Source organism: Otolemur garnettii, unplaced genomic scaffold (genome assembly GCF_000181295.1).
Source record: "Otolemur garnettii isolate 467f Iridium unplaced genomic scaffold, OtoGar3 scaffold00001, whole genome shotgun sequence".
NCBI classification, from domain to species: domain Eukaryota; kingdom Metazoa; phylum Chordata; class Mammalia; order Primates; family Galagidae; genus Otolemur; species Otolemur garnettii.
This window is the reverse complement of record NW_003852396.1, coordinates 41019237-41039459: the sequence shown is the minus strand read 5'-3', so window position 1 is coordinate 41039459 and position 20223 is coordinate 41019237. Positions and strand designations below refer to the sequence as shown.

General features: G+C 34.5%; 1 protein-coding gene across 4 annotated transcripts in view; it reads right to left on the bottom strand.

The window, feature by feature from the left end:
- USP47 (ubiquitin specific peptidase 47) overlaps positions 1-20223 on the bottom strand; it is a 115940-nt gene that overhangs the window by 40964 nt on the left and 54753 nt on the right. For all 4 annotated transcript variants that reach the window (XM_012803579.2, XM_023515959.1, XM_023515936.1 and 1 more), the window contains 3 exons: positions 2931-3026; positions 2696-2848; positions 141-308 (listed from right to left, as the gene is read on the bottom strand). In XM_012803579.2, coding sequence (XP_012659033.1) covers positions 141-308; positions 2696-2848; positions 2931-3026 — 417 coding nt within the window. The remainder of the gene's footprint in view (positions 1-140; positions 309-2695; positions 2849-2930; positions 3027-20223) is intronic.

Here is a 20223-nt window from a genome sequence, read left to right as displayed (position 1 = left end):
GATACATGTATGTAGTAGTATCTTCAAGAAGTCTCAACTTTCAGAAATCAAGCTTCTTTTAAAGTAAACTTTATCGGTCACAATAGCCACTCAGAGATTATTCTCTCTTTCTGCTAAAAAACACGAACTATAAACGGTACCTTTTCAAGTCCAGGTTTTGAAATCTTTTCTGTTCCACTATTGCTTTCAAGGCAGATTCCTTCATCAACACCGTCATCATTGGAGAAATCATTGCTCATCTGATCACTGTGACAACTACCTTCATTTTCTGCTCCACTGTCAGTGCAACTTTCAGTCTGAGGAGATTTCTTAATAAGACATAATTATCTTAAGATTACAAGCTAAATTTAAGGAAAATATATACTACAAAACTTTTCACATAATTTAACATATTCTTATTAATACAAATATTGATTTTACATTAAATAAATTTATCTTCTCTTTAAAAAGTGAAATCTAAGTAAAATTGAACAAGCAAAAGTACAGCAGAACCTACCACTGGACTGTAAAAAACTGGTCCACATTCAGGTTTGGTCCACATAAGGAACCACATCCACTGCACTGACAGTATATGTGGTGCATGTCCACTTTATGAAAATTAGGGCAACTTACAGAGGTGGTCACCGGAAGGAAGTGATCAACTATGGAGGTTCTACTATATATTTTTAAAGCATTTATATTATGTCCTTAAAATTTTAATACAACAGATTAGTGATAAGCCCCATTTATGTTTATCACTGCAAAGTAATAATATAAAATTACCCTTTCAGCAAAATCCAGAAAAGCAGAGAACCTGAGCCCCAAAATAAGGTTTTTGTGTTCTCAAATCCCAACAGAATATCATCTCTTTTTTTTGAACAAAAAGTTCAATTCGGTTTATTACTGTGTCAAGTATTATAGATAATTTGAAAGAAAAATAGACATTTTTTTCTTTTCTCAAGAATTGAAATGTAACAAAAGCAAATTATACTTTTTGCTTTATGGTTTTTAAATGACATTCACACAACTTTAATTTGAAAAATTTTACTTTTTAGAAATCACCAAACAATCCTTTTCCACTTTTCCTCTAACATTTTATACATATACCTAAAATATTTTTATTTAAACTGTTTGAGAATTCTCAAAGATATAGGCTCTTAGTAAGTGTAAAGTCTTGCACAGAAGTTCTTGGATGCATCCAAGCAATAAAGATAATAAACACAAATTTTTCGTTTGGAACAAAGTTTTTGTTGTAGGTATTACATTATATTTAATATAGAGACTTCATCCTTCAATAAAGTTTGTATCAAAGACAAATAAAGGTGAAAAGCAACTTTATAACTCTATACTACATCCAAAAAGGTAATCCTAATGAAGTCAAAACATCTCTTCTTCCAAGAACTAGGCCTAAAACTTCCTAAAATGAGGTTGCCAAACTTTGTATCAGGGTTTTCTTCCCTTGGAAAAGATTTCCCTTTACATTTGGCACGTTCAGAAGACTTGACCTAACATGAATCCCTATTGAGTAGAAATCCTGCAAAAATAATGTCTCTTCTCAAAGTCTTATATACTTTGGCATCCTACCTTAAATTTAAGTGTTTGAAGATTATTTTAAATTAAATCTTCCAAAATGTTATGTGGTCACCTTATAGTTACCATTCAATGAACATTTATTTAAAATGCCTCCTTAAAAAAGCTGTAAAGAAAACATTTATTACTCTGACATTAGATAAGGAAAATGAAAAGTTAGAAAGGTTACATGAATCACTCAAGGTCAAGCAGTAAAGCAAGGTTTTGAACCCAAAACATGTGCTCTTTTATACCACATTTTAGTACTCGACAGTACTAAATAAAACTTCAAAAATGCTTCAAATTATTTTTGAGCTCCTGGGAAAAGGCATTTTTATAGTCATCAGTTTCAATAAAGAAATTGCTTCATGGTAGTCTCAAAGTGATAAATCTGTAACTATGCTAAGTGATCATAAATATTCCATAAGATGAAATCAGAAGAGTTTCCAAAAGAAGAGTGGACTGTTATAAATCTTTTATTGAGTACAGCTAGAGGAACTAGAGAATTCTGGGAAGCCACTGAATGGGAAGAAATTGATGAGCACTACATGTGTCCTTCAAAGTCTCCTGCTCAAACTATTTAAATAAAATTTCCAAATTTAAAAAACTAACTAAAAAAGAAAAATAGACAAAACACCTTATATTTTCTAGCTTTCTAACCCAGCCAATTTAAGAACTAGCAAACCTTAAGTGGGAATTACCCAGGTACTTTAATCCTTGAAGGTAAGACAAATACAAGAAATTAAGTCCATGTTACTCAGTTCATCATTCATTAATTCACATATATTGGTTCTGCATTTATTCCACATCAGTAACACAAGTGCATGCTACCTGTAAACTAGTTAGTTTCAATAACTATGAAATTATGAACCATAAGATTCTCTCCTTATTGTCTTTTCAAAGAACATCATGAGTTACTCCAAATAAGAATATTTAAAATATAATTTGAAATATGGTGTTCGGTAAAAGCTCATACAAAGGTAAGTCTTCTTACAGAATTCAGCGTTAATAAATAAGAAAAGAAAAAGCTTCCTTCAAAAAGACAGTCTAAATGCCATCATTGTTACCCCTAATAGCTCTTTCAAAAAATGACTAAAATGAATCAATGAAAAACATTTTATAACAAGAAAATTTAATAAATATTTACCTCATCTTCAACATCAATAAATGTACTCATATCTAGTTCCTCAGGAAATGTCATTCGATCATTCAATTTAATCCTATGCATGGTTGTATAATCAAAATCAAACCTTTTTAACTGTAAGGTCAGCAGATAAGGGAAATGCAAAAACCGAAGGCCCTGAAAAAACAAAGGGGTAGACTCTACTGAATATTGAATATCATCTCAGATAATTAACTATTAATTTCTATATGGCATCTACCTTTCGTGCATCACACTTCTTCTTACACCGTTCGCAAAAATACTGATTGGGACCATCTAGGATCTCCGGTTGAATAAATGCGTGCAATGCTTCCTCCTAGTTAGAAAAAAAAATTGTTTTATAAATACTTAAAATATCATGTTAATGACAAAGCCTTGAATATAAAAACACTGCAAGTACCAAAATAGTTGCAAGTAGAACTCAAAATGCACCAGAAACACATTATCAACAGCAAAATATTACCAGTATAAAAATTAACCAAAAAAAATTTGTTTTGCCTTTGATAGCATTTCTCTTTCTTAGTATTGCACCTAACAGTTACATCTACTTTTATTGACTTTACTCGGTGGTGTTTGGCTAAATAATCTTTAAAAAAAACAAAAAACCCCAAAAAACAACCCTCACTCTTATAGATTAGAAAGTAATTCCACACTTCCAGGAAAAGCAGTTGCATGTATGACTTGAATCCTCTTGTAAAAAAAGCCGTTACGTGTATCACTTCAATCTGCTTTTTAAAGTGCACAGTAAATAACACTGACCTCTGAAGAATTCACATTATCCTGACACTTAAACATCATGTACCCAGCCTTCATCCTATAGTTAGGGTCAGCCAGTAACAAAGTTACTACTAGTTACTTTGCACTAGTTACACTAGTTACTGCACTAGTTACAAAGATTGAAAGGCACTGTGCAACCTTCCCACTGAGTATGAGAGGTCCTCCTTTTGGAAATGTGTAGTGAGAGCTCCTAGATTGTTCATCTAGTAGAACCATATGGTTCTCTTTTCCCCACAGCCTTAAAGCAGAAGCAAGAAGCTTAGTATAAATACTGTTGAAGAATCAGTAGGCATAAATTTTTATTTTAATAATTTTTTCTCAAATAAAAACTGATACAATATATATAAATTTTTATTTTAATATTTTTTCTCAAATAAAAACTGATACAATATCTAAGACTGGATGCATGATCTCAAATTTAATCTGTGTTCTCTCTTTTCTTCACACATGCTATACACAGAACTACTGATAATATTTATTACATATAAAGAAAAAGACATGGAATCATTAAGACAAAGTATCTTCACGTATTCTTCTTTTGACAAAGAACAAGTTGTTCCTCAAAAGATAAATAAAAGAGCTTAATTTGGTAAAACGGTATTCGTTGCAAAATAGCTGGCAAAGTTTCTAAAACTACTATCCACGTATTATTTGATACAGCTCCCTTTGGAACAAGATAAATATATGGAAAAGTATTCAAAGCTTCTAAACTCTTCCATTTCCTATTTTGTTCACAGAAAACAAGGAAGCACCAGATGGGAGAATAAACCAAATAGCTGGTTTTCTTCCACATGACCAAGCATTCTACTGGAGGTCATAGGAAAGGACACAATTAAAAAACAATATTTTTCTCAGAAACAGAATTTAAGATTGAAAAAAGATAAATTCTATAAAAAGATACCAGAGAAAAATGCTTCAAAGAAACCACCTCTATAACTTAACACAGACTGATAATTTGTCAGACTTTCCGAACAGAGCTAATCTGAACTAGTAGAACACTCAATATCTAAACCATGGGGGTGGGAAGAAAGTGAGAACATTGTAACTCGAATTCTACTTTACTAAACTAGGTGAACATGCACTGGTCTCTGGCTTATAGTTCACAGCCGGGACTGCTTTGAAAAAAATAATTTAAATCTTAGACAAATGTTAAACAAGGAGTTCTCAAAATACTCTTTACTCAAACTCATCAACTTTTTAACATTTTGCTACTTTTACTTTATCCACCCCCAACATTTATATTTTCTAAACCATTTAAACCAACAGTACTTTTTTCTGAACCTTTTGAGAGTAGATTTACACATCACGCTTTACGTTTTAATACTTTAATGTGACTTTTTAAGAATAAGGACATTCTTTTTTTTTTTTTTTGAGACAGTGCCTCAAGCTGTCCCCCTGGGCAGAGTGCCGTGGCATTACAGCTCACAGCAACCTCCAACTCCTGGGCTCAAGCGAGTCTCCTGCCTCCACCTCCCAAGCAGCTGGGACCACAGGCGCCCGCCACAACGCCCGGCTATTTTTTGGTTGCAGCCATCATTGTTGTTTGGCGGGTCCGGGCTGGGGATTCGAACCCACCACCTTAGGTGCACATGGCTGGCGCCTTAGCCGGTTGAGCCATAGGCGCCGAGCCAGAATAAGGACATTCTTATACAAGCAGTACAGTCATCAGACTCAGGAAAACTTAGTACTGATAAAATACTTGGTCATTCCACATTCTAATTCCGTCAATTACCCAGATAATGCCCTTTATAGCATTTCTCCCCATTTAGTACAGAATCCAATCTGGGGTCACAGATTTCATATGGCTGTCTCTTTAGATTCCTTTAATTTGGAATAGTCCCAGAGTTGTTTCTTTCGTGACATTGGTATTTTTTTTTTTAAAAACAGAAGCCAGTTATTATATAAAATGTTCCACAATCTGGGTTTGTCTGATAGTGTCCATTATTAGATTCATCTTATATGTTCCATACTAGACTACCATATGAAGTAATGATGCGCCCTTCTAAGGGGATCACAGTAGCAGCCTATCATGTTGCTAACATCTTCATTGGCTATATAACTTTGATCATCTGGGCAAGGTGTTACCCAGTTTTTTAATATATGGTTATTATTTTTCCCCTTGCAGCTGATAAGCAATCTGTAAGGACATACTTGAAGACAGAGCAAAAATTCTGAGCCTTACCTAACTTTCCTCCCATGATTTTAACATCCACTAATGTATTCCTGCCTAAATCAAATTTCAACAGGATGTTTGCTTTAAAAGCCAGTTTGAAAATCTTTTTCTCTTCATAGGTACTTTAAACCTACTCAGTTAATACGAATGGTATGCTTGTTTTCTGTCTCAGACACTATCATATAAGTACTGTGTATATTAGCGAATAGTTACCAAGTTCCTTTCTCAATGTAATTTCTTTGCTACGTTTCTGCATTTTCTTTTGGTAGTTAGCAAGGTTAGTCATAATTGTTCTAGTAGTTACTTTTGCACTTATTCTTCGGTTAGTTCCCCTAATCCCTTTTATTTCTCTTCTGCTTTCATTCTTAGTTAAGCTTTTTTGAATGTCCAGTCTGCAGTTTCAAATGGTATCCTTTGTCTCCTTTGTCACACAGTCTCACCTTATTCTTTCCCTTTCTCTTCTTTTTAAACGTGGTGTTCTTTCTGCTCTGTCCAACATCTAACATTTCATAGTGTCCTTCTACCTTTGTCTCCATCCTTGTTGTACTTAGGTTCTGCAGTTTAATAGACTAACTGCTCATAGCTCTTTTGCTGAAGGCTACCCAGTGATCTCTTGAGTTCCTCCTCTACTAAGTTCCTCAAGGGCTCCTGGATACAATATCCAATGAGTTCTTGAATGTTTAAAATTGCTTTTGTACAGCCCTCATAACTGAAGAAAAACTTGGCTGGATATCATACTTTGGCTTGTAATTTCTTTCCTTGAGTCTCTTAAAATCTCTACTCTGTGGCCATGATTTGCATGCCGCTCTTCACAAGTGTGATGCCAGCCCAATTCATCTTTGCTAGTTTTACTAACATAGGTGTCAGAGTTCATCATTCCAGGTCATGGTGGGTTCTTCAAAAGGTAGATGCAACATTTCCCTATTCCCAGAAAGTTGTTCTGAATTATAGCTTAACCATTAGTTTTTTCCACTGCTTGTTTTGTCTTCTTCACAGACTCCAATTATGTTAGGCTTCCTGTGCTGGTCATTCCTTGCAATCATTTCCTCTGAGAGCCTTTTTATACATCTTTATTGCATTTTCATTTGCTGTCCCTCATTTGATTTTTATTCTTTCTATTCTGTTGTGCATTCTGTAATTTCATCTTCATTTCTAAGATAGTTTTGTCTTTTTCTTCAGTTTCTTCCTGAGTTTAATGAACTCTCATTGCGTTCTTCCTAATCTTTGTGCCTCCTCCCCCATTTCTCTCTTTAAATTGGGATAGCAGGTCCTATTTTCCTCATGTGAGAATGTTTAATTCAGTCTAGAGTACTGTTACAGCATTCCACTCTGTGGTTATCTTTCCGAGGTTTTTAGGGGAAAGAGGGAAGGGCAAGATGATGTTCATTAGCTGAAATGCTTTAATAAAGATCTCCCCCTTTCTTCTAACAACAATGTTGTATGTATTTGATTTTCCTCTAGTTGTGTACTGCACTCTTTAGTCTTAGAGCACCTTCTCTGTCCACTTGTGACGTGTAGTTTATTTTGGTAATGAGAAAGTCTGGTGTTTTCTTTCATTTTTGCAGGAGCCTTAATTTTCCTTTCCTCTCATTTTCTCCACTGGCATAACTCTGTGGACCAACATCATCATTCCCTCTCCTCTTTTTCATGGAGTCTCTTCCCACTTCCCACATATCCAGTCTCACAGCAGCAGTGGAAGCTCTGGTAGAAGTAGGTGGTGTTCTCCAACTCCTACTAGTGCAGAAGGTATGGGCTAGCTGGGTTTTTCTTTTGTATTGCTTTTAGTCCATGTATTTTTTAGGGGGATATGTGAAAATACTCAAATTTAGGCAGCTGCCAATATCCTTCAAACCCAGAAACCAGTTGAAACTATGTTAATGCAGCGTGTTCATAAAGTTTGTGTGTAATCTCCTATGTTAAACTATTTTAAATTTCACACAAACTTTATGGCCACCTTGTATATTCTAGTTTCCTTATTCTAGCTTTCTAATAGGCTGTCACCAAGATAATTATAAGTAAGAGTAATCAGTTACAAAAATTAGCTTCAAATCATCCATTCAACAAATAATTTATGTAAATAATGAGCTAAATGGGCTTATATGCAATTAGCTGTACTTATGTCATAAGTCAAGTGCAATAACTAAACATCATGACAAATTATATTTAGGTATCAAAAAATAGGTTGTAGACCACAGAAATGGAATAAAATATTATAAACATTGTACTATGAACAAACACACACAAACAGAACAGCTTACCACCCCAATTTCAGAGCTAATGGAGATAATCTATGCACTGTTAAAAGGATTCAAAAACCAGAATCAACCCAGATTTGTCCATGGTATATGTAAACCATGGAATACTACTCAGCAACGAAAAGAAACAAATTCTTGATACACACAAGGATTTGAATGGATATCCAGGGAGTTATGAGGAATGAAAAAAAGACAATCCTCAAAAGTTAAACACTTTATGATTTCACAAGTATGAAATCCTACTCAGCAATAAAAAAGAAACAAACTCTTAATACACACAAGAACTTGAATGGATATCTAGGGAATTATGATAAGTGAAAAAAGCCGATCCCCTAAAGTTAGATACTTTACAATTTCAAATGCAGTTGGGCATGATTTTTGTTTTAAAGAAAAACAAAAAAAAGTTATTTTTTTTTTACAGTTAACATATTTTCTATGTAAATGTTTTCTCCATCATTCAAAGTCTATTTTATTTTAAATGGAGAAGTGGGTATTAAAACATACTTTATGTTTTTAGACTGAACAAAAAAAGATGAATTGGAACTACCACTGAGAAATACTTCCTGATTTTGATTACTAAACTATTTTGTGCTATTGATATACAATGACATACTTTCCTCACAGATATATTCAGCTATCTTTACCATGATATATATGTTATTATTTCAACTGGACACTGTTACCTAAGGCATTTACTTTTTTATTGTAATTTTTAAGATAACTGCAAATTCACATCTAATTGTAAGAAATATCACAGAGATCACTTATATATTTTGTGCAGTTTTCTCTAATAGGAACATTTTGCAAAACCATAATATAATAAGCATGATATTGACATTTACACTGTGTATGACCCATTTATCTTATTCAGATTTTCCTAGTTTGGGTGTATTCATTTATCTGTTTGTGTATATGTGTTAAGTTCTACACAACTTTATCATTTGTATAGGTTGATGTATCTACCACCACAGTTAAGAGACAGTTTCTACACAAGGATACCTTGTACTGGTCTTCTGCAGCCACAACCACCAACATGTCCTTTCTCTGACCCACCAAATCCATAAGCTCTGCTAATGACTCAACTGTTCCCCAGTTATAAAATGTCAATATCAAAAAATAAATTACATAAATGAAATCATAAAGTATGTAACTTTGGGGGATTGGCTTTTTTCACTCATCATAATTCCCTGAATACCATTCAAGTTCTTGTGTGTATCAAGAGTTTCTTTTCTTTTTATTACTGAGTAGCATTCCATGGTTTGCATGGACCATAATTGGTTACACTGTGCACTTGTTGAGGAAAATCTCAGTTGATTCCAGTTTTTGAATCATTTTGAACATCTGTGTACAGGTGCTTGTGTAAACCTAAATTTCATTTCTCTAGAATAAATAATCAAGAGTGCCATTGCTGGGCTTATGGTAATTGCATAGTTTTATAAGACACCACCTTTATATATAATATTTCATATTCCCATCAGCAATGTATTGAGTGATTCAGTTTCTCCACATTGTCACCAGCTTTCATGCTGTCATTATTTTTATTTTAGCCATCTGGTGGGTAACTAATAACATACATGTACTCATTTTGGTTTGAATTTGCATTATCATTGATAGCTAGTGATACCAAGCATCTTCTCTGTATTTGACATATGTGTAGCCTCTTTGATGAATTGCTGTTTTGCCTTTTGCCAATTATTTGAATTTTCTTAACTGATGTGTTTGAGAGTTCTTTATATATTCTACATATGAGTCCTTTGTCAGACTGCAAATACATCAGGTTTGCAAGTGTGTTCTTACAGTCTGTAGCTTCTCTTTTTATCTTTATCACTTGGGCTTTCAGGTAGCAAATGTTTTTAATCTTGATGAGGTCCAACTTGTTAGTTTTTCCTTTTGTAGACTTTACTTTTGGTATCAAAGCTAAGAACTCTTTGCTTAGCTCTAGATCTGTAAGATTTTCTTCTTTTTAAAAAATAGTCATTTAGTTTTACATTGTGATCCATTTTAATTTTTGTGATATGGATGTTTAATTGTTCCAGCAGCATTTGTTAAAAATACCATCCTTTCTCCACTGAATTGCTTTTGTGCCTTTGTCAAAAATCAATTAGGGAAGGCTCAGCGCCTGTAGCTCAGTGAGTAGGGTGCCAGCCACATACACTGAGGCTCATGGGTTTGAGCCCGGCCTGAGCTTGCTGAACAACAGTGACAATTGCAATCAAAAAATAGCTGGAAGGTGTGGCAGGCGCCTATAGTCCCAGCTACTTGGGAGGATGAGGCAAAAGAATTGCTTGAGCCCAAGAGTTTGAGGTTGCTGTGAGTTGTCACATCACAACACTCTACTGAGGGCAACCTAGTGAGACTCTGTCTCAAAAAAAAATCAATTAGGGATCCTTTATATGCACCTATTCCTGGGTTTTCTCATCTCTTCCATTGGTTGATTTGCTTACCCCTTTGCCAATACCACACAGTCTTGATTATTGTAGCTAAATAAAATCTTTTTATTACTATGTAGTATTCCAATACAAATAGGGTAGAATGATTCCTCCCACTTCATTCTTCTTTCTCAAACTTCTTATAACTATCCTAGTTCTTTGCCTTCTATATAAACTTTAGAATGAGCTTGTATATGTCCTCAAAAAATATTGCTGGACTTTGATAGGAATTGCATCAAGACAATGTAATCTAAGGGGAAAGTGATACTTTTATTATACTGAATCTTCCAATCAATGAGCACAATATGTCTCTTCATTTAAATATTTCAAGCATTTTTTTTAATTCATAACATTTGTACACATTCCTGGGGTACATCTGAAATTGTGATCCATGCACTGAATGTGTAATGATCAAGTTAAGGTATTTAGGATATCTGTCACCTCAAACAACTATCATTTCTATTCGAAACATTTCAAATCTTTTTTGAAATACGTAATGTATTAACTATAGTTACCCTACTGTGCTGGCAATCACTAGAACTTGTTTCTTCTAGCTAACAGTATGTTTGTACCCATTACCTCTCTTCTTCCCCCCTTCCCTCCAAACACATCCTTCCCAACCTCTAACTGTCACTCTGCTACTTCCAGGAGCTCAGCTTTTTTAGCTCCCACATGAGTGAGAACATGTGGTATCTGTCTTCCTGAGCCTGGCTTATTTTACTTAACAATCTTTTTGAAGTTTTTTGCAGTGTTCAGCACAGCACACAGCCATCTAAGTTTTAATTTTTTGCAAAACTATAAATTGTGATGTATGTTTAATTCCATTGTTCACATGTTCAATGCCAGCATGTTGAAATATAATTGATATTTTATGTTTTGCTTTATCCTCCTACCTTGCTGAACTCACTTATTACTAATAGCTCAAAGAGTTTTTTGTAGATGGGGTTGGAATTTTCTACATAGACAATCATCTAGCATTTTATTTCTTCCTTTAATTGGTATGCCTTTTATTTCTTCTTCTTGCCTTGTTATACTGGCTAGAGCCTCCAGTACTATGATGAGTTAAGAGTGGGGAGGGCAGACAACCTTGCTTACACAACCTTGACATCCCTTAGGGGGAAAGCATTCAGTTCTTCAAGTGTGATGTTAGCTATAGGTTTTCTGAATGATTTCTATTAAGTAGGGGAAACTTCCCTTTATTCCTACATTTCTAAGTTACTGTCATGGTACAATACTAAATTTTGTCAAGTGCTTTTTCTAAATCAATGATAGAATCTTATGAATGTTCTTTTGCCTGTTAATATTACACATATTGATTTTTGAATATTGGTCAACGCTGAATCCTTAAAGTCAACCCTACTTGGTCATAGTGTATTATTCTTTTTACATATTGATTAATTTCACTTGCTAATATTTTGGTAAGAAGATTCTCATCTATATGCATGAGGAATAGTGGTCTTTTTATTTTTAAACTGTCCTGTCTGGTTTAGTACCAGGTTAAAAATAGCTTCAGAAAACAAATTAGGAAAGTTCCCTCCTCCTACTTTTTTTTTGAAAGAAAATGTGCAGAACTATGTGTTCATTATTCTTCAGATGTTTGGTACACATATCTAGTCAAACAATCCAGACATGGAGATTTCCTTTACAAGGTTTTTAATTATAAATTTAATTCCTTAACAGCTACAGGGGTATTCAAGTTATCTAATTACTTCTGGGTGAGTTGTAGTTTATGCTTTTGAAAGAATTGGTTCATTTTATGTAAGCTGTCAAATTTACATGTACAGAGTTTTTCGTTACATTCTCTTATTATCCTTTTGATGTCTGAAAAATCTACAATGACATCCTTTTCATTCCTGATACTGGAAATTTTTGTCTCCTCTTTTTCTCTGTCTCACTATAGATTTTTCACTTTTATTGATCTTTCCAAAAAAAAAAATCCGCTCTTTGGTTTATTTTTCTCTACTATGTTCCTGTTTTCCACTTCACTGATTTCTGCTATTTTCATCCTTATCTTCTTCCTTCTTGTTGCTTTGAGTTTCTTTTGTTCTTCTTTTTCCAAGTTAGGTGGAAGCTTAAGATTCTTGATTTGGAAGCTTTCTTCTTTTTTACTGTGTACAATGCTGCAAGTTTCCCTCTCAGCAGTGCTTTAGCTGTGCCCCAAAAAAGTTGATGGTATATTTTCATTAAGTTCAGAGTATTTTTAAATTTCCCTAGAGACTTTGTCTTTGACCCATGGAATATTTAGAAGCTGTGTTATTTCCCAACAGTGTTTGTTATTAATTTCTAATCTGATTTCAATGTGATTAGAAATATCATACATTCTATGATTTTAAGTCTGCAGGTTTGTTTTATAGCTCAGCATATATGATCTATCCTGACATGTTATTTCACGGGCACTTGAAAAGAATATATACTGAGCAGAGCACTTTATAAATGTTAATTAGTTTGAGGAGGGTATTATTGAATTACTTTATATCTTGATACTTCTGCCAGGAGTGTTTTTTTTTGGTTCGGCGCCTGTGGCTCAAGCAGCTAAGGCGCCAGCCACATACACCTGAGCTGGTGGGTTCGAATCCAGCCCAGGCCTGCCAAACAACAATGACGGCTGCAACCAAAAAATGGCCGGTCGTTGAGGCAGGCACCTGTGGTCCCAGCTACTTGGGAGGCGGAGGCAGGAGAATCCCTTGGGCTCAGGAGTTGGAGGTTGCTATGAGCTATAATGCCACAGCACTCTACCCAGGTGACAGCTTGAGGCTCTGTCTCAAAAAAAGAAAAAAAAATTTTTTTAAAGAGATAAGAGTCTCACTTTGTTGCCCTCGGTAGAGTGCTGTCACATCACAGCTCACAGCAACCTCCAGCTCTTGGGTTTAGGCGATTCTTTTGCCTCAGCCTTCCAAGTAGCTGGGACAACAGGCCCTGCCACAACACCTGGCTATTTTTTTGTTGTTATTACAGTTTGGCCAGGGCCAGGTTCGAAACAGCCATCCTTAGTATATACTCAATGAGCCACAGGTGCTGCCCAGTGTTCAACCTTTTTTCTTGTCTGCTACACACAGGAGCAGACTTTGAAGCAGCCATAAGAAGTTATCTTGGACTACACATTAAATACACAAACACTAATAAAAGCTGATGAGCAAAATAAAAGGTCCATGTATAATTTTTCGGATATCCCATATCACAGATAAGCAAAATAGTTCTCACATAATTCACATGCAGCCCACGGGTTGGACACCCCTGGTAGATGTTCTATCATTTGATGAAAGAGGGATGCTGAAGTCTTCAACTATAATTGTAGATTTGCCTATTTCTCCTTTTAGTTCTGACAGTTTTTCCTTCATGTATTTGCAGCTATTACTCAATGAATATACATTTAAGATTGATTGCTGACTTCTTGACTGACTCTGTTTTCACTATATAATATCCCCCTGTCTCTGGTAATTTTCTTTGCTCTAAAGTCTTCTTTATCTGATCTTAACAGAGCCATTCCTGATTTCTTTTGAATAATATTTACACAATACATCCTCTTTCATCCTTTTACTTCCAACCTGCCTGTAACCAATATACAGTCATAAATCACATAATCATGTTTTGGACAATGGCAAACTGCATATATGACACTGATCCTCTAAGACTATGAGCTAAAAAACTCCTATCATCTAGGGAGGTCAGAGCCATTCTAACATAGTAGCATAATGCATCATTTATGTGCTTGGGGTAATGCTGATGTAAGCAAACCCACTATGCTATTAGTTATATGAAAGTGTGAGACATACAATTATATATGGTACAAAATACTTGATAATAAAAAAAAGACTATATTTCTCTATACTTTTTATTGTTATTTTAGAGTGTACTCCAAGGAGAATATCTCAAAGGGGACCATAATGATATTCAGCAATGAGGTAGGTAGCACTTTTTCTACAATGTTTGTGAACTTAACTGTCCAATCTCTTATATATAGTTAATTATAAAAAGTCTCAAGCAGGTCCTTCAGGAAATACTCCAGAAGAAGCACGGTTATCATAGGAAATGATGGCCCCTTGTATGCTAGTTCCCCTGAAGACCTTCTAGTGAGACAAGACGTGGGGGTAGAAGACAGTCATAGGGATAATCCTGACCCTGTTGAGGCCCTAGCCTAATGCACATGTTTGTGTCTTAGAGTTAAACAAAAAAGTCTAAAAAGTTAAATATACAATAAAATAAAAATACATTTAAACAGAAAAAAATCTTTAAGAATATAAAGAAAACATTTTTATTCAGATGTATAATGTCTTTGAATTTTAAGCTATAATACAAAAGAATCAAAAAGTTAAAAAAAAAAAACCAAAAATTATATAAAAGTTAAAGAGGTATAGGAAGTTAAGGTTAATTAACTAATTAATTAATTTATTTTTTAAAGCAGATATTTCATGCTATTTTTTAGTTGTTCATTTTCTGGTTTTCAGTTCTCCATTTACTTTCTCCTGCCTTCCTGTGGGTAACATGGACATATTTTTGAATTTTAGTTTGATTAATCTACGATATTTTTGAGTGTATCTCTTTTTCAGTGGTGCTCTAGTTGTTACATTGTGTATATACACACACACATACATACACACACATACATACACACAGGGTACCAAAGAAAGATGTATACACTTTTTAAGAGATCTTGTTAGAAGTAAAATCGATCATTCCCCAAAAGTGTACAAAGAGTGGGTAAAATGAATGTGTCTAGGTACACATGATCAATAACTGTATCTTCAATTCAACTTTCAAGAGTAATACATAAAACAATTATCTCTTAAAATGAGCATACTTTTTGTTGACACCCTCTGTATATATAAAACATATATACATATATATAAAATTGAGTCTATTGGTGTCATTCTTTTACCGGTTTGAGTATAGAAATCTCCCTTTACAGCTTTATACCTCCTCCTGCTGATGATATAATTGTCTTTTGTCCCTTCTATATATACAGCAGAATGACCACAGTTGACCACGTTATGTTGACCTAATTCTCACAGACTAGACACACATCACATGTACGTATCAGTGCTGTAGGCCTAGTACCTTATGTTGGCCACCTCTGTATGTTGACTAGTTTGTCACAGTCACTTGGTCAACTTACAGAGGTTCTACTGTATTTACAACCACATTAGACAGTGTCATAATAATTTTGGTTCAACTACCAAACATAATTTAGAAAACTCAGGAAAAGGAGAAAAGCCTACTGTATTTACCCATTATTTTTGCTTACCTTGTTGTTCCACCTGTCCTGGTGTTCAAAGAGCAGTCCTCTTATTTCCTTCCTGCTTAGAGAACTTTCTTTAGCCATTTTGTAAGGATAAGTCTGTTGGTGACAAAGTCACTTAATGTTCCCTTATCTGAAAATTTTATCTCTTCACTATTAAAGAATATTTTTACTAGGTATAAAGGTTCTGTTTTTTTAGGTCTTTTCTTTTGATACTTGATAAATGGTGCCATTTTCTTCTAGTCTCCACTGTTTTTGATGAAAAATCTGCTTGTGAGGAATCAAAGTGTCTTTCCCTATCAGAAAGGTATTTTTTCTCTCTTGCTGCTTGGTTTTTGTATGTTTGGTTATGTAGAGTTCTTTAGGCTTACTCAGTTTGGGCTTTACTCGGCTTCTTAGATCTGCAGGTTTATGCCTTTTGTGAAGTGCAGTCAGTTTTTAGCCATTCTTTGTACCTGCCTTCAGAATTTTCTTTTCCTTCCAAGATGCCAAAATGCTGTTCAACCTTCTGTCACAGTCTCACAGGTCCCAGAGGATCTTTTCTTTTTATCAGTCTATCTTCTTTCTGCTGTTTAGATTGGGTAATATTTATTGTTCCATCTTCAAGTTCACCAATTCTTTCTTCTGTCTCCTTCATTCTCCTGTTGACTAAGGTTTTTTCCCCAAGTATTGCATTTTACAGTTCTAAATTTCCATTTAGATAGATATAAAACTGCTATTTCTTCCCAGAAATTTTCTGTGTTCTTATTTATTTTCAGTTGTGTTTGGGATTGCTCATTTAAGTACTTCTATGATGGCTTCCTTAAAATATTTGTCAGATAATTCTAATATCTGTCATTTCAGTGTTTATGTCTGGATTTCCTTTTTTAGTTCGAACTAAAATTTTTGATTGAAATCTGAACATTTGGGGTATTATGAGATTCTGGACTCTATTTAAATCCTCTTATTTAGCTGGATTCCTTTGGCACTGCTCCAGCTGCAGAAGGGGCTTCTGCCTTAGTAGTCCCAGGTAGATTTAGAAATCCAGGTTTCCCACTTGACTTCTGTTACTACCTGAGGAGGAGAGGGGGCTCCTCATTATTGCTGGGCAAAGGCAGGAATTCTCTGCTGATAGAACCTTGGCTGTAAGAGTCAGTAGCATTTCATTACTGCTCCACTTCTGGCCAACACTGATACCATAGACAGGAGGGAACTGGCCTCATGACCTGTGAGGCTGTGAACATCGTGACACTCCACTAGCCTCCTCTGACATCATGCCAATAGGGAGATGGAGTACCTCATTACTGTCAGGTGAGGGTAGAAGGCCAGGTTCCTCATGTGGTTCCTAATGACAGTGAACCAGGGGAACAGGCAATGGTGGTGGGGAGGTTCGTTACTGCCTGGCAGGGTGACAGTCTTGGCTCCCTACTTAGTGTTCTGTGAAACCCTCCCAGTGAGAGGTGGGGAAGAGGAGTTAGAGAGTATCACTGAGCCTTGTGACAATGCTATGAGGCTGGCAGTCTAGGTTCACTCACTCCTCCGTGGCCGGCATGAGTTGAGGTGGGGCCACACTTTTTTTGTGGTGTTTGGCTAGAACAGACCAGTTATTGTCTAAAAGTTTTCTTACTTGCTAATCTGTCCCTTTCCTGCTCCTCCAGCTAAAGAGAGAAGGCTTTCATAGTTTGTGCCCAGTTCTGTTTCCAGGTTGCCAGCTTCTTCAGCTCCAAGTTTGGGATATATTAGGCAAAAAGAAAACCCATGGAACTCACCACCATGTCATTTCTTGGGTGCTGAGGTCCCTAGTTTGTATGCCTTCTCTCCACCTTTCAGAGTCTTCTTATGTTTATTTTATATATAATGTTCAAGGTTTTCAGTTGTTTTAGCGGGAGGAATAGGGCAATGTACATCTACTCCATCTTCCTGAAAGCAGAAGTCCCCACTTTTTTAAACTGGTTCCCACTATGTCCAACCACACAAATTCCTGGAAAAATGAGGGTACAGTCTGTGGAAGACAGTTTTCTTTATGTGATGCTTATATATTTGGACAAATTTGCACCAGTCCTTCATCCAAATGAGTTACCTGGCTGAGCCAGCCATATAAAAATGTCCACTTCACCTGTTAAATCAGGGTAGGACATATAATATAAAGACTTGCATAAACTAAATATTGAAATGCTTTTGATTTCATAAATACTAACTTAATAACTTTCCATTCAAAACTTTAAAATAATCATTAAACTATGTTTCTTTAGGGAACAAAAGTCTTGTACATAATCTTACCTCTCCAAAGGCATTGTATGGAATGATGAAGTTAAACCCAATTCCAGACTTCAAACACATTTTGACATAATAAATAGGTATGTAAATATAATTATTCAATAACAGAATAGAAGTGTCCTAAAAGAAAATGACCTAGAACAGTGTCTGCCATTAAGAAGGGGCTAAATAAATACGTCATATGACAAAAGAGAGTCTAAAATTTTACTACTAAATGAAAACGTACTTCCTTCATGTCAAGCATATAAGACTGCATCATTTATCTTTAATTTTAAAAGTTTTCATAATTAACCAACAAAAAATCATATTTCTAATTTCTATGTATCTTCTTATAACAACACATTTTCAAATGCACTTGGCAGTAAGTAGATTCAGGTTTAACTTGATCTAATCAATGAACACAAAAGGTTCTAATTATCTAACAAATCATTAAGAACAAAAGTGTTATAATTGTCCAATACAAGTAATTCTTCAGCTGATATAATTTTTCAGTATTAATAAAACATGTAAAGTAATAGAAAAGCTTAACACATATTTCAGTATTCTCATTCCTTCCAACACCCCAAGAACATAAATATTAACTTAACAAAATAGAAACATTCCTTAAATCACCTTAATCTAGCATAGAGCTTCCCAAAATGTGTTCCTCAGAATCCTAATGTCAAGGGATGTCTCACCGAAAAGGAAAACTCTAGGTTAAACACATTTAAACAAATCACTGTAATACATGGATCATTGGAGCATTTAAAATGCACACTGTATGTCATCTTCCCAAAGAGGATTACTGTTAAGTTTTCCAAATTTATTTAATCAAAAGAGCCTTCCCCAGAATACCTATTAAATCCTCTAACAGACTAGTGTTAAACAGAATTCAGCCTGACAGATACAGAAGGGGACAGATTCCCTCGTGGCCAAGAAAGTTGAGATTATATATCTAATAAATATCAGTTATAATTAAAAAAAATTCAATGAAGAAAACATTATAATGAATGGCTTTTTTTAATTCTAAGAGAGTTCTAGTACTCATTATAAAAATAATTCTTACCAATCATGCTGAAAAACAACTATAAAAATTCATTATGGATGTTATAATGATAAATTAGGTAAGCACTAATTTGATTCATATTTTAATCTTAAATGTATTTGTGAGTTAATATATTTGAGAATGAAGATTAAACAACTCCAAAAACTGGATGTTTCAGATGAAGGTCAAAAAATAAAACAAAACAAAAAAACTTTAACTTTTAACAGAACCTTACATACAAACTATCTGAAATCAAACCCATAATATCGTCACACACTGAATAACATTCAAAAAACAGAACATACAGCCATCAATTTGTATCTTTCTGTGTGTTCATGTGTGTGTTAATGTGTATGTGTATATCTACATTATAGCAATAAGAAAAAAATACCAGAGTCAACTAATAGAGGAAAGTAATTTTTAGAAAGTTCAATTAAAATTAATGCCAAATTTTATATAGGATGAGTGTCTGAGTGAACAATTTTATAATGCTTCTTTTAACTAGGTATTTTCAGTTCATATTTATATGAAAATTTTTAAAACATATAGAATTAACAAAATACATAATAGCAAGCAGTGATATAAAACTAGTTTTAGATGCTATATGATGATATTTGTGGACTAAGAAGAGTAAGATACAAGTTTGAATTCAGAAAATAATGAGAAATCACTTACCTCTAACTAAAGTTCTCTGAAGATAGTATCCTCCTTAGAACCCCTATCTTGGGTAGTTTCACCTGCTTTAATTTCCCTCAAAAGACCAGCAAAATCTAGGAAGTTTTAAGTTTCTTCCGCAAGCCCTATTAGCGCATGTGTGTTATAAAGCTGCTCACATACTGCTTCATAGGTATAAGTTCCAATTTCCCCTGAACCACCACCATCAGTACCACCCGAGAGCACCACTCTATCACTGGAGGATTCCAATCTCCTTTAGAGAATACCACTTAGAAATGTGATACTGTCCACTTCACTCCATCACTGTGTCTGTTAATGTGCTTAAGAGAGTGGTGGCAAATCGGCAGGTGAATGATGACATAAAGATTCAGCAAAGTAATTCTATCTGCTGAATACTCAAATATAAAATTCCAAAATAATAAAACAAATAAAACGAGCTTCCTCAAAATTCAATTAATATGTTGGGGGAGAAAGCTAAGATAAATGTGTATGTGAAAAATATTTCATGAAAAACACTCTAAAAGGTAGAAAAAATGGATTATACCACTTTCCCAAATATTTCCCCAGAGTATTTTGCCAGAGAAATGCTAATATTTAAAAATGAGTAAGGAAATCAGTTATTGAAAGACAAATGTTAATTTTTCAATGATTTTCAGTATGTCATTTCTACCTTAAACTACCAAAATTT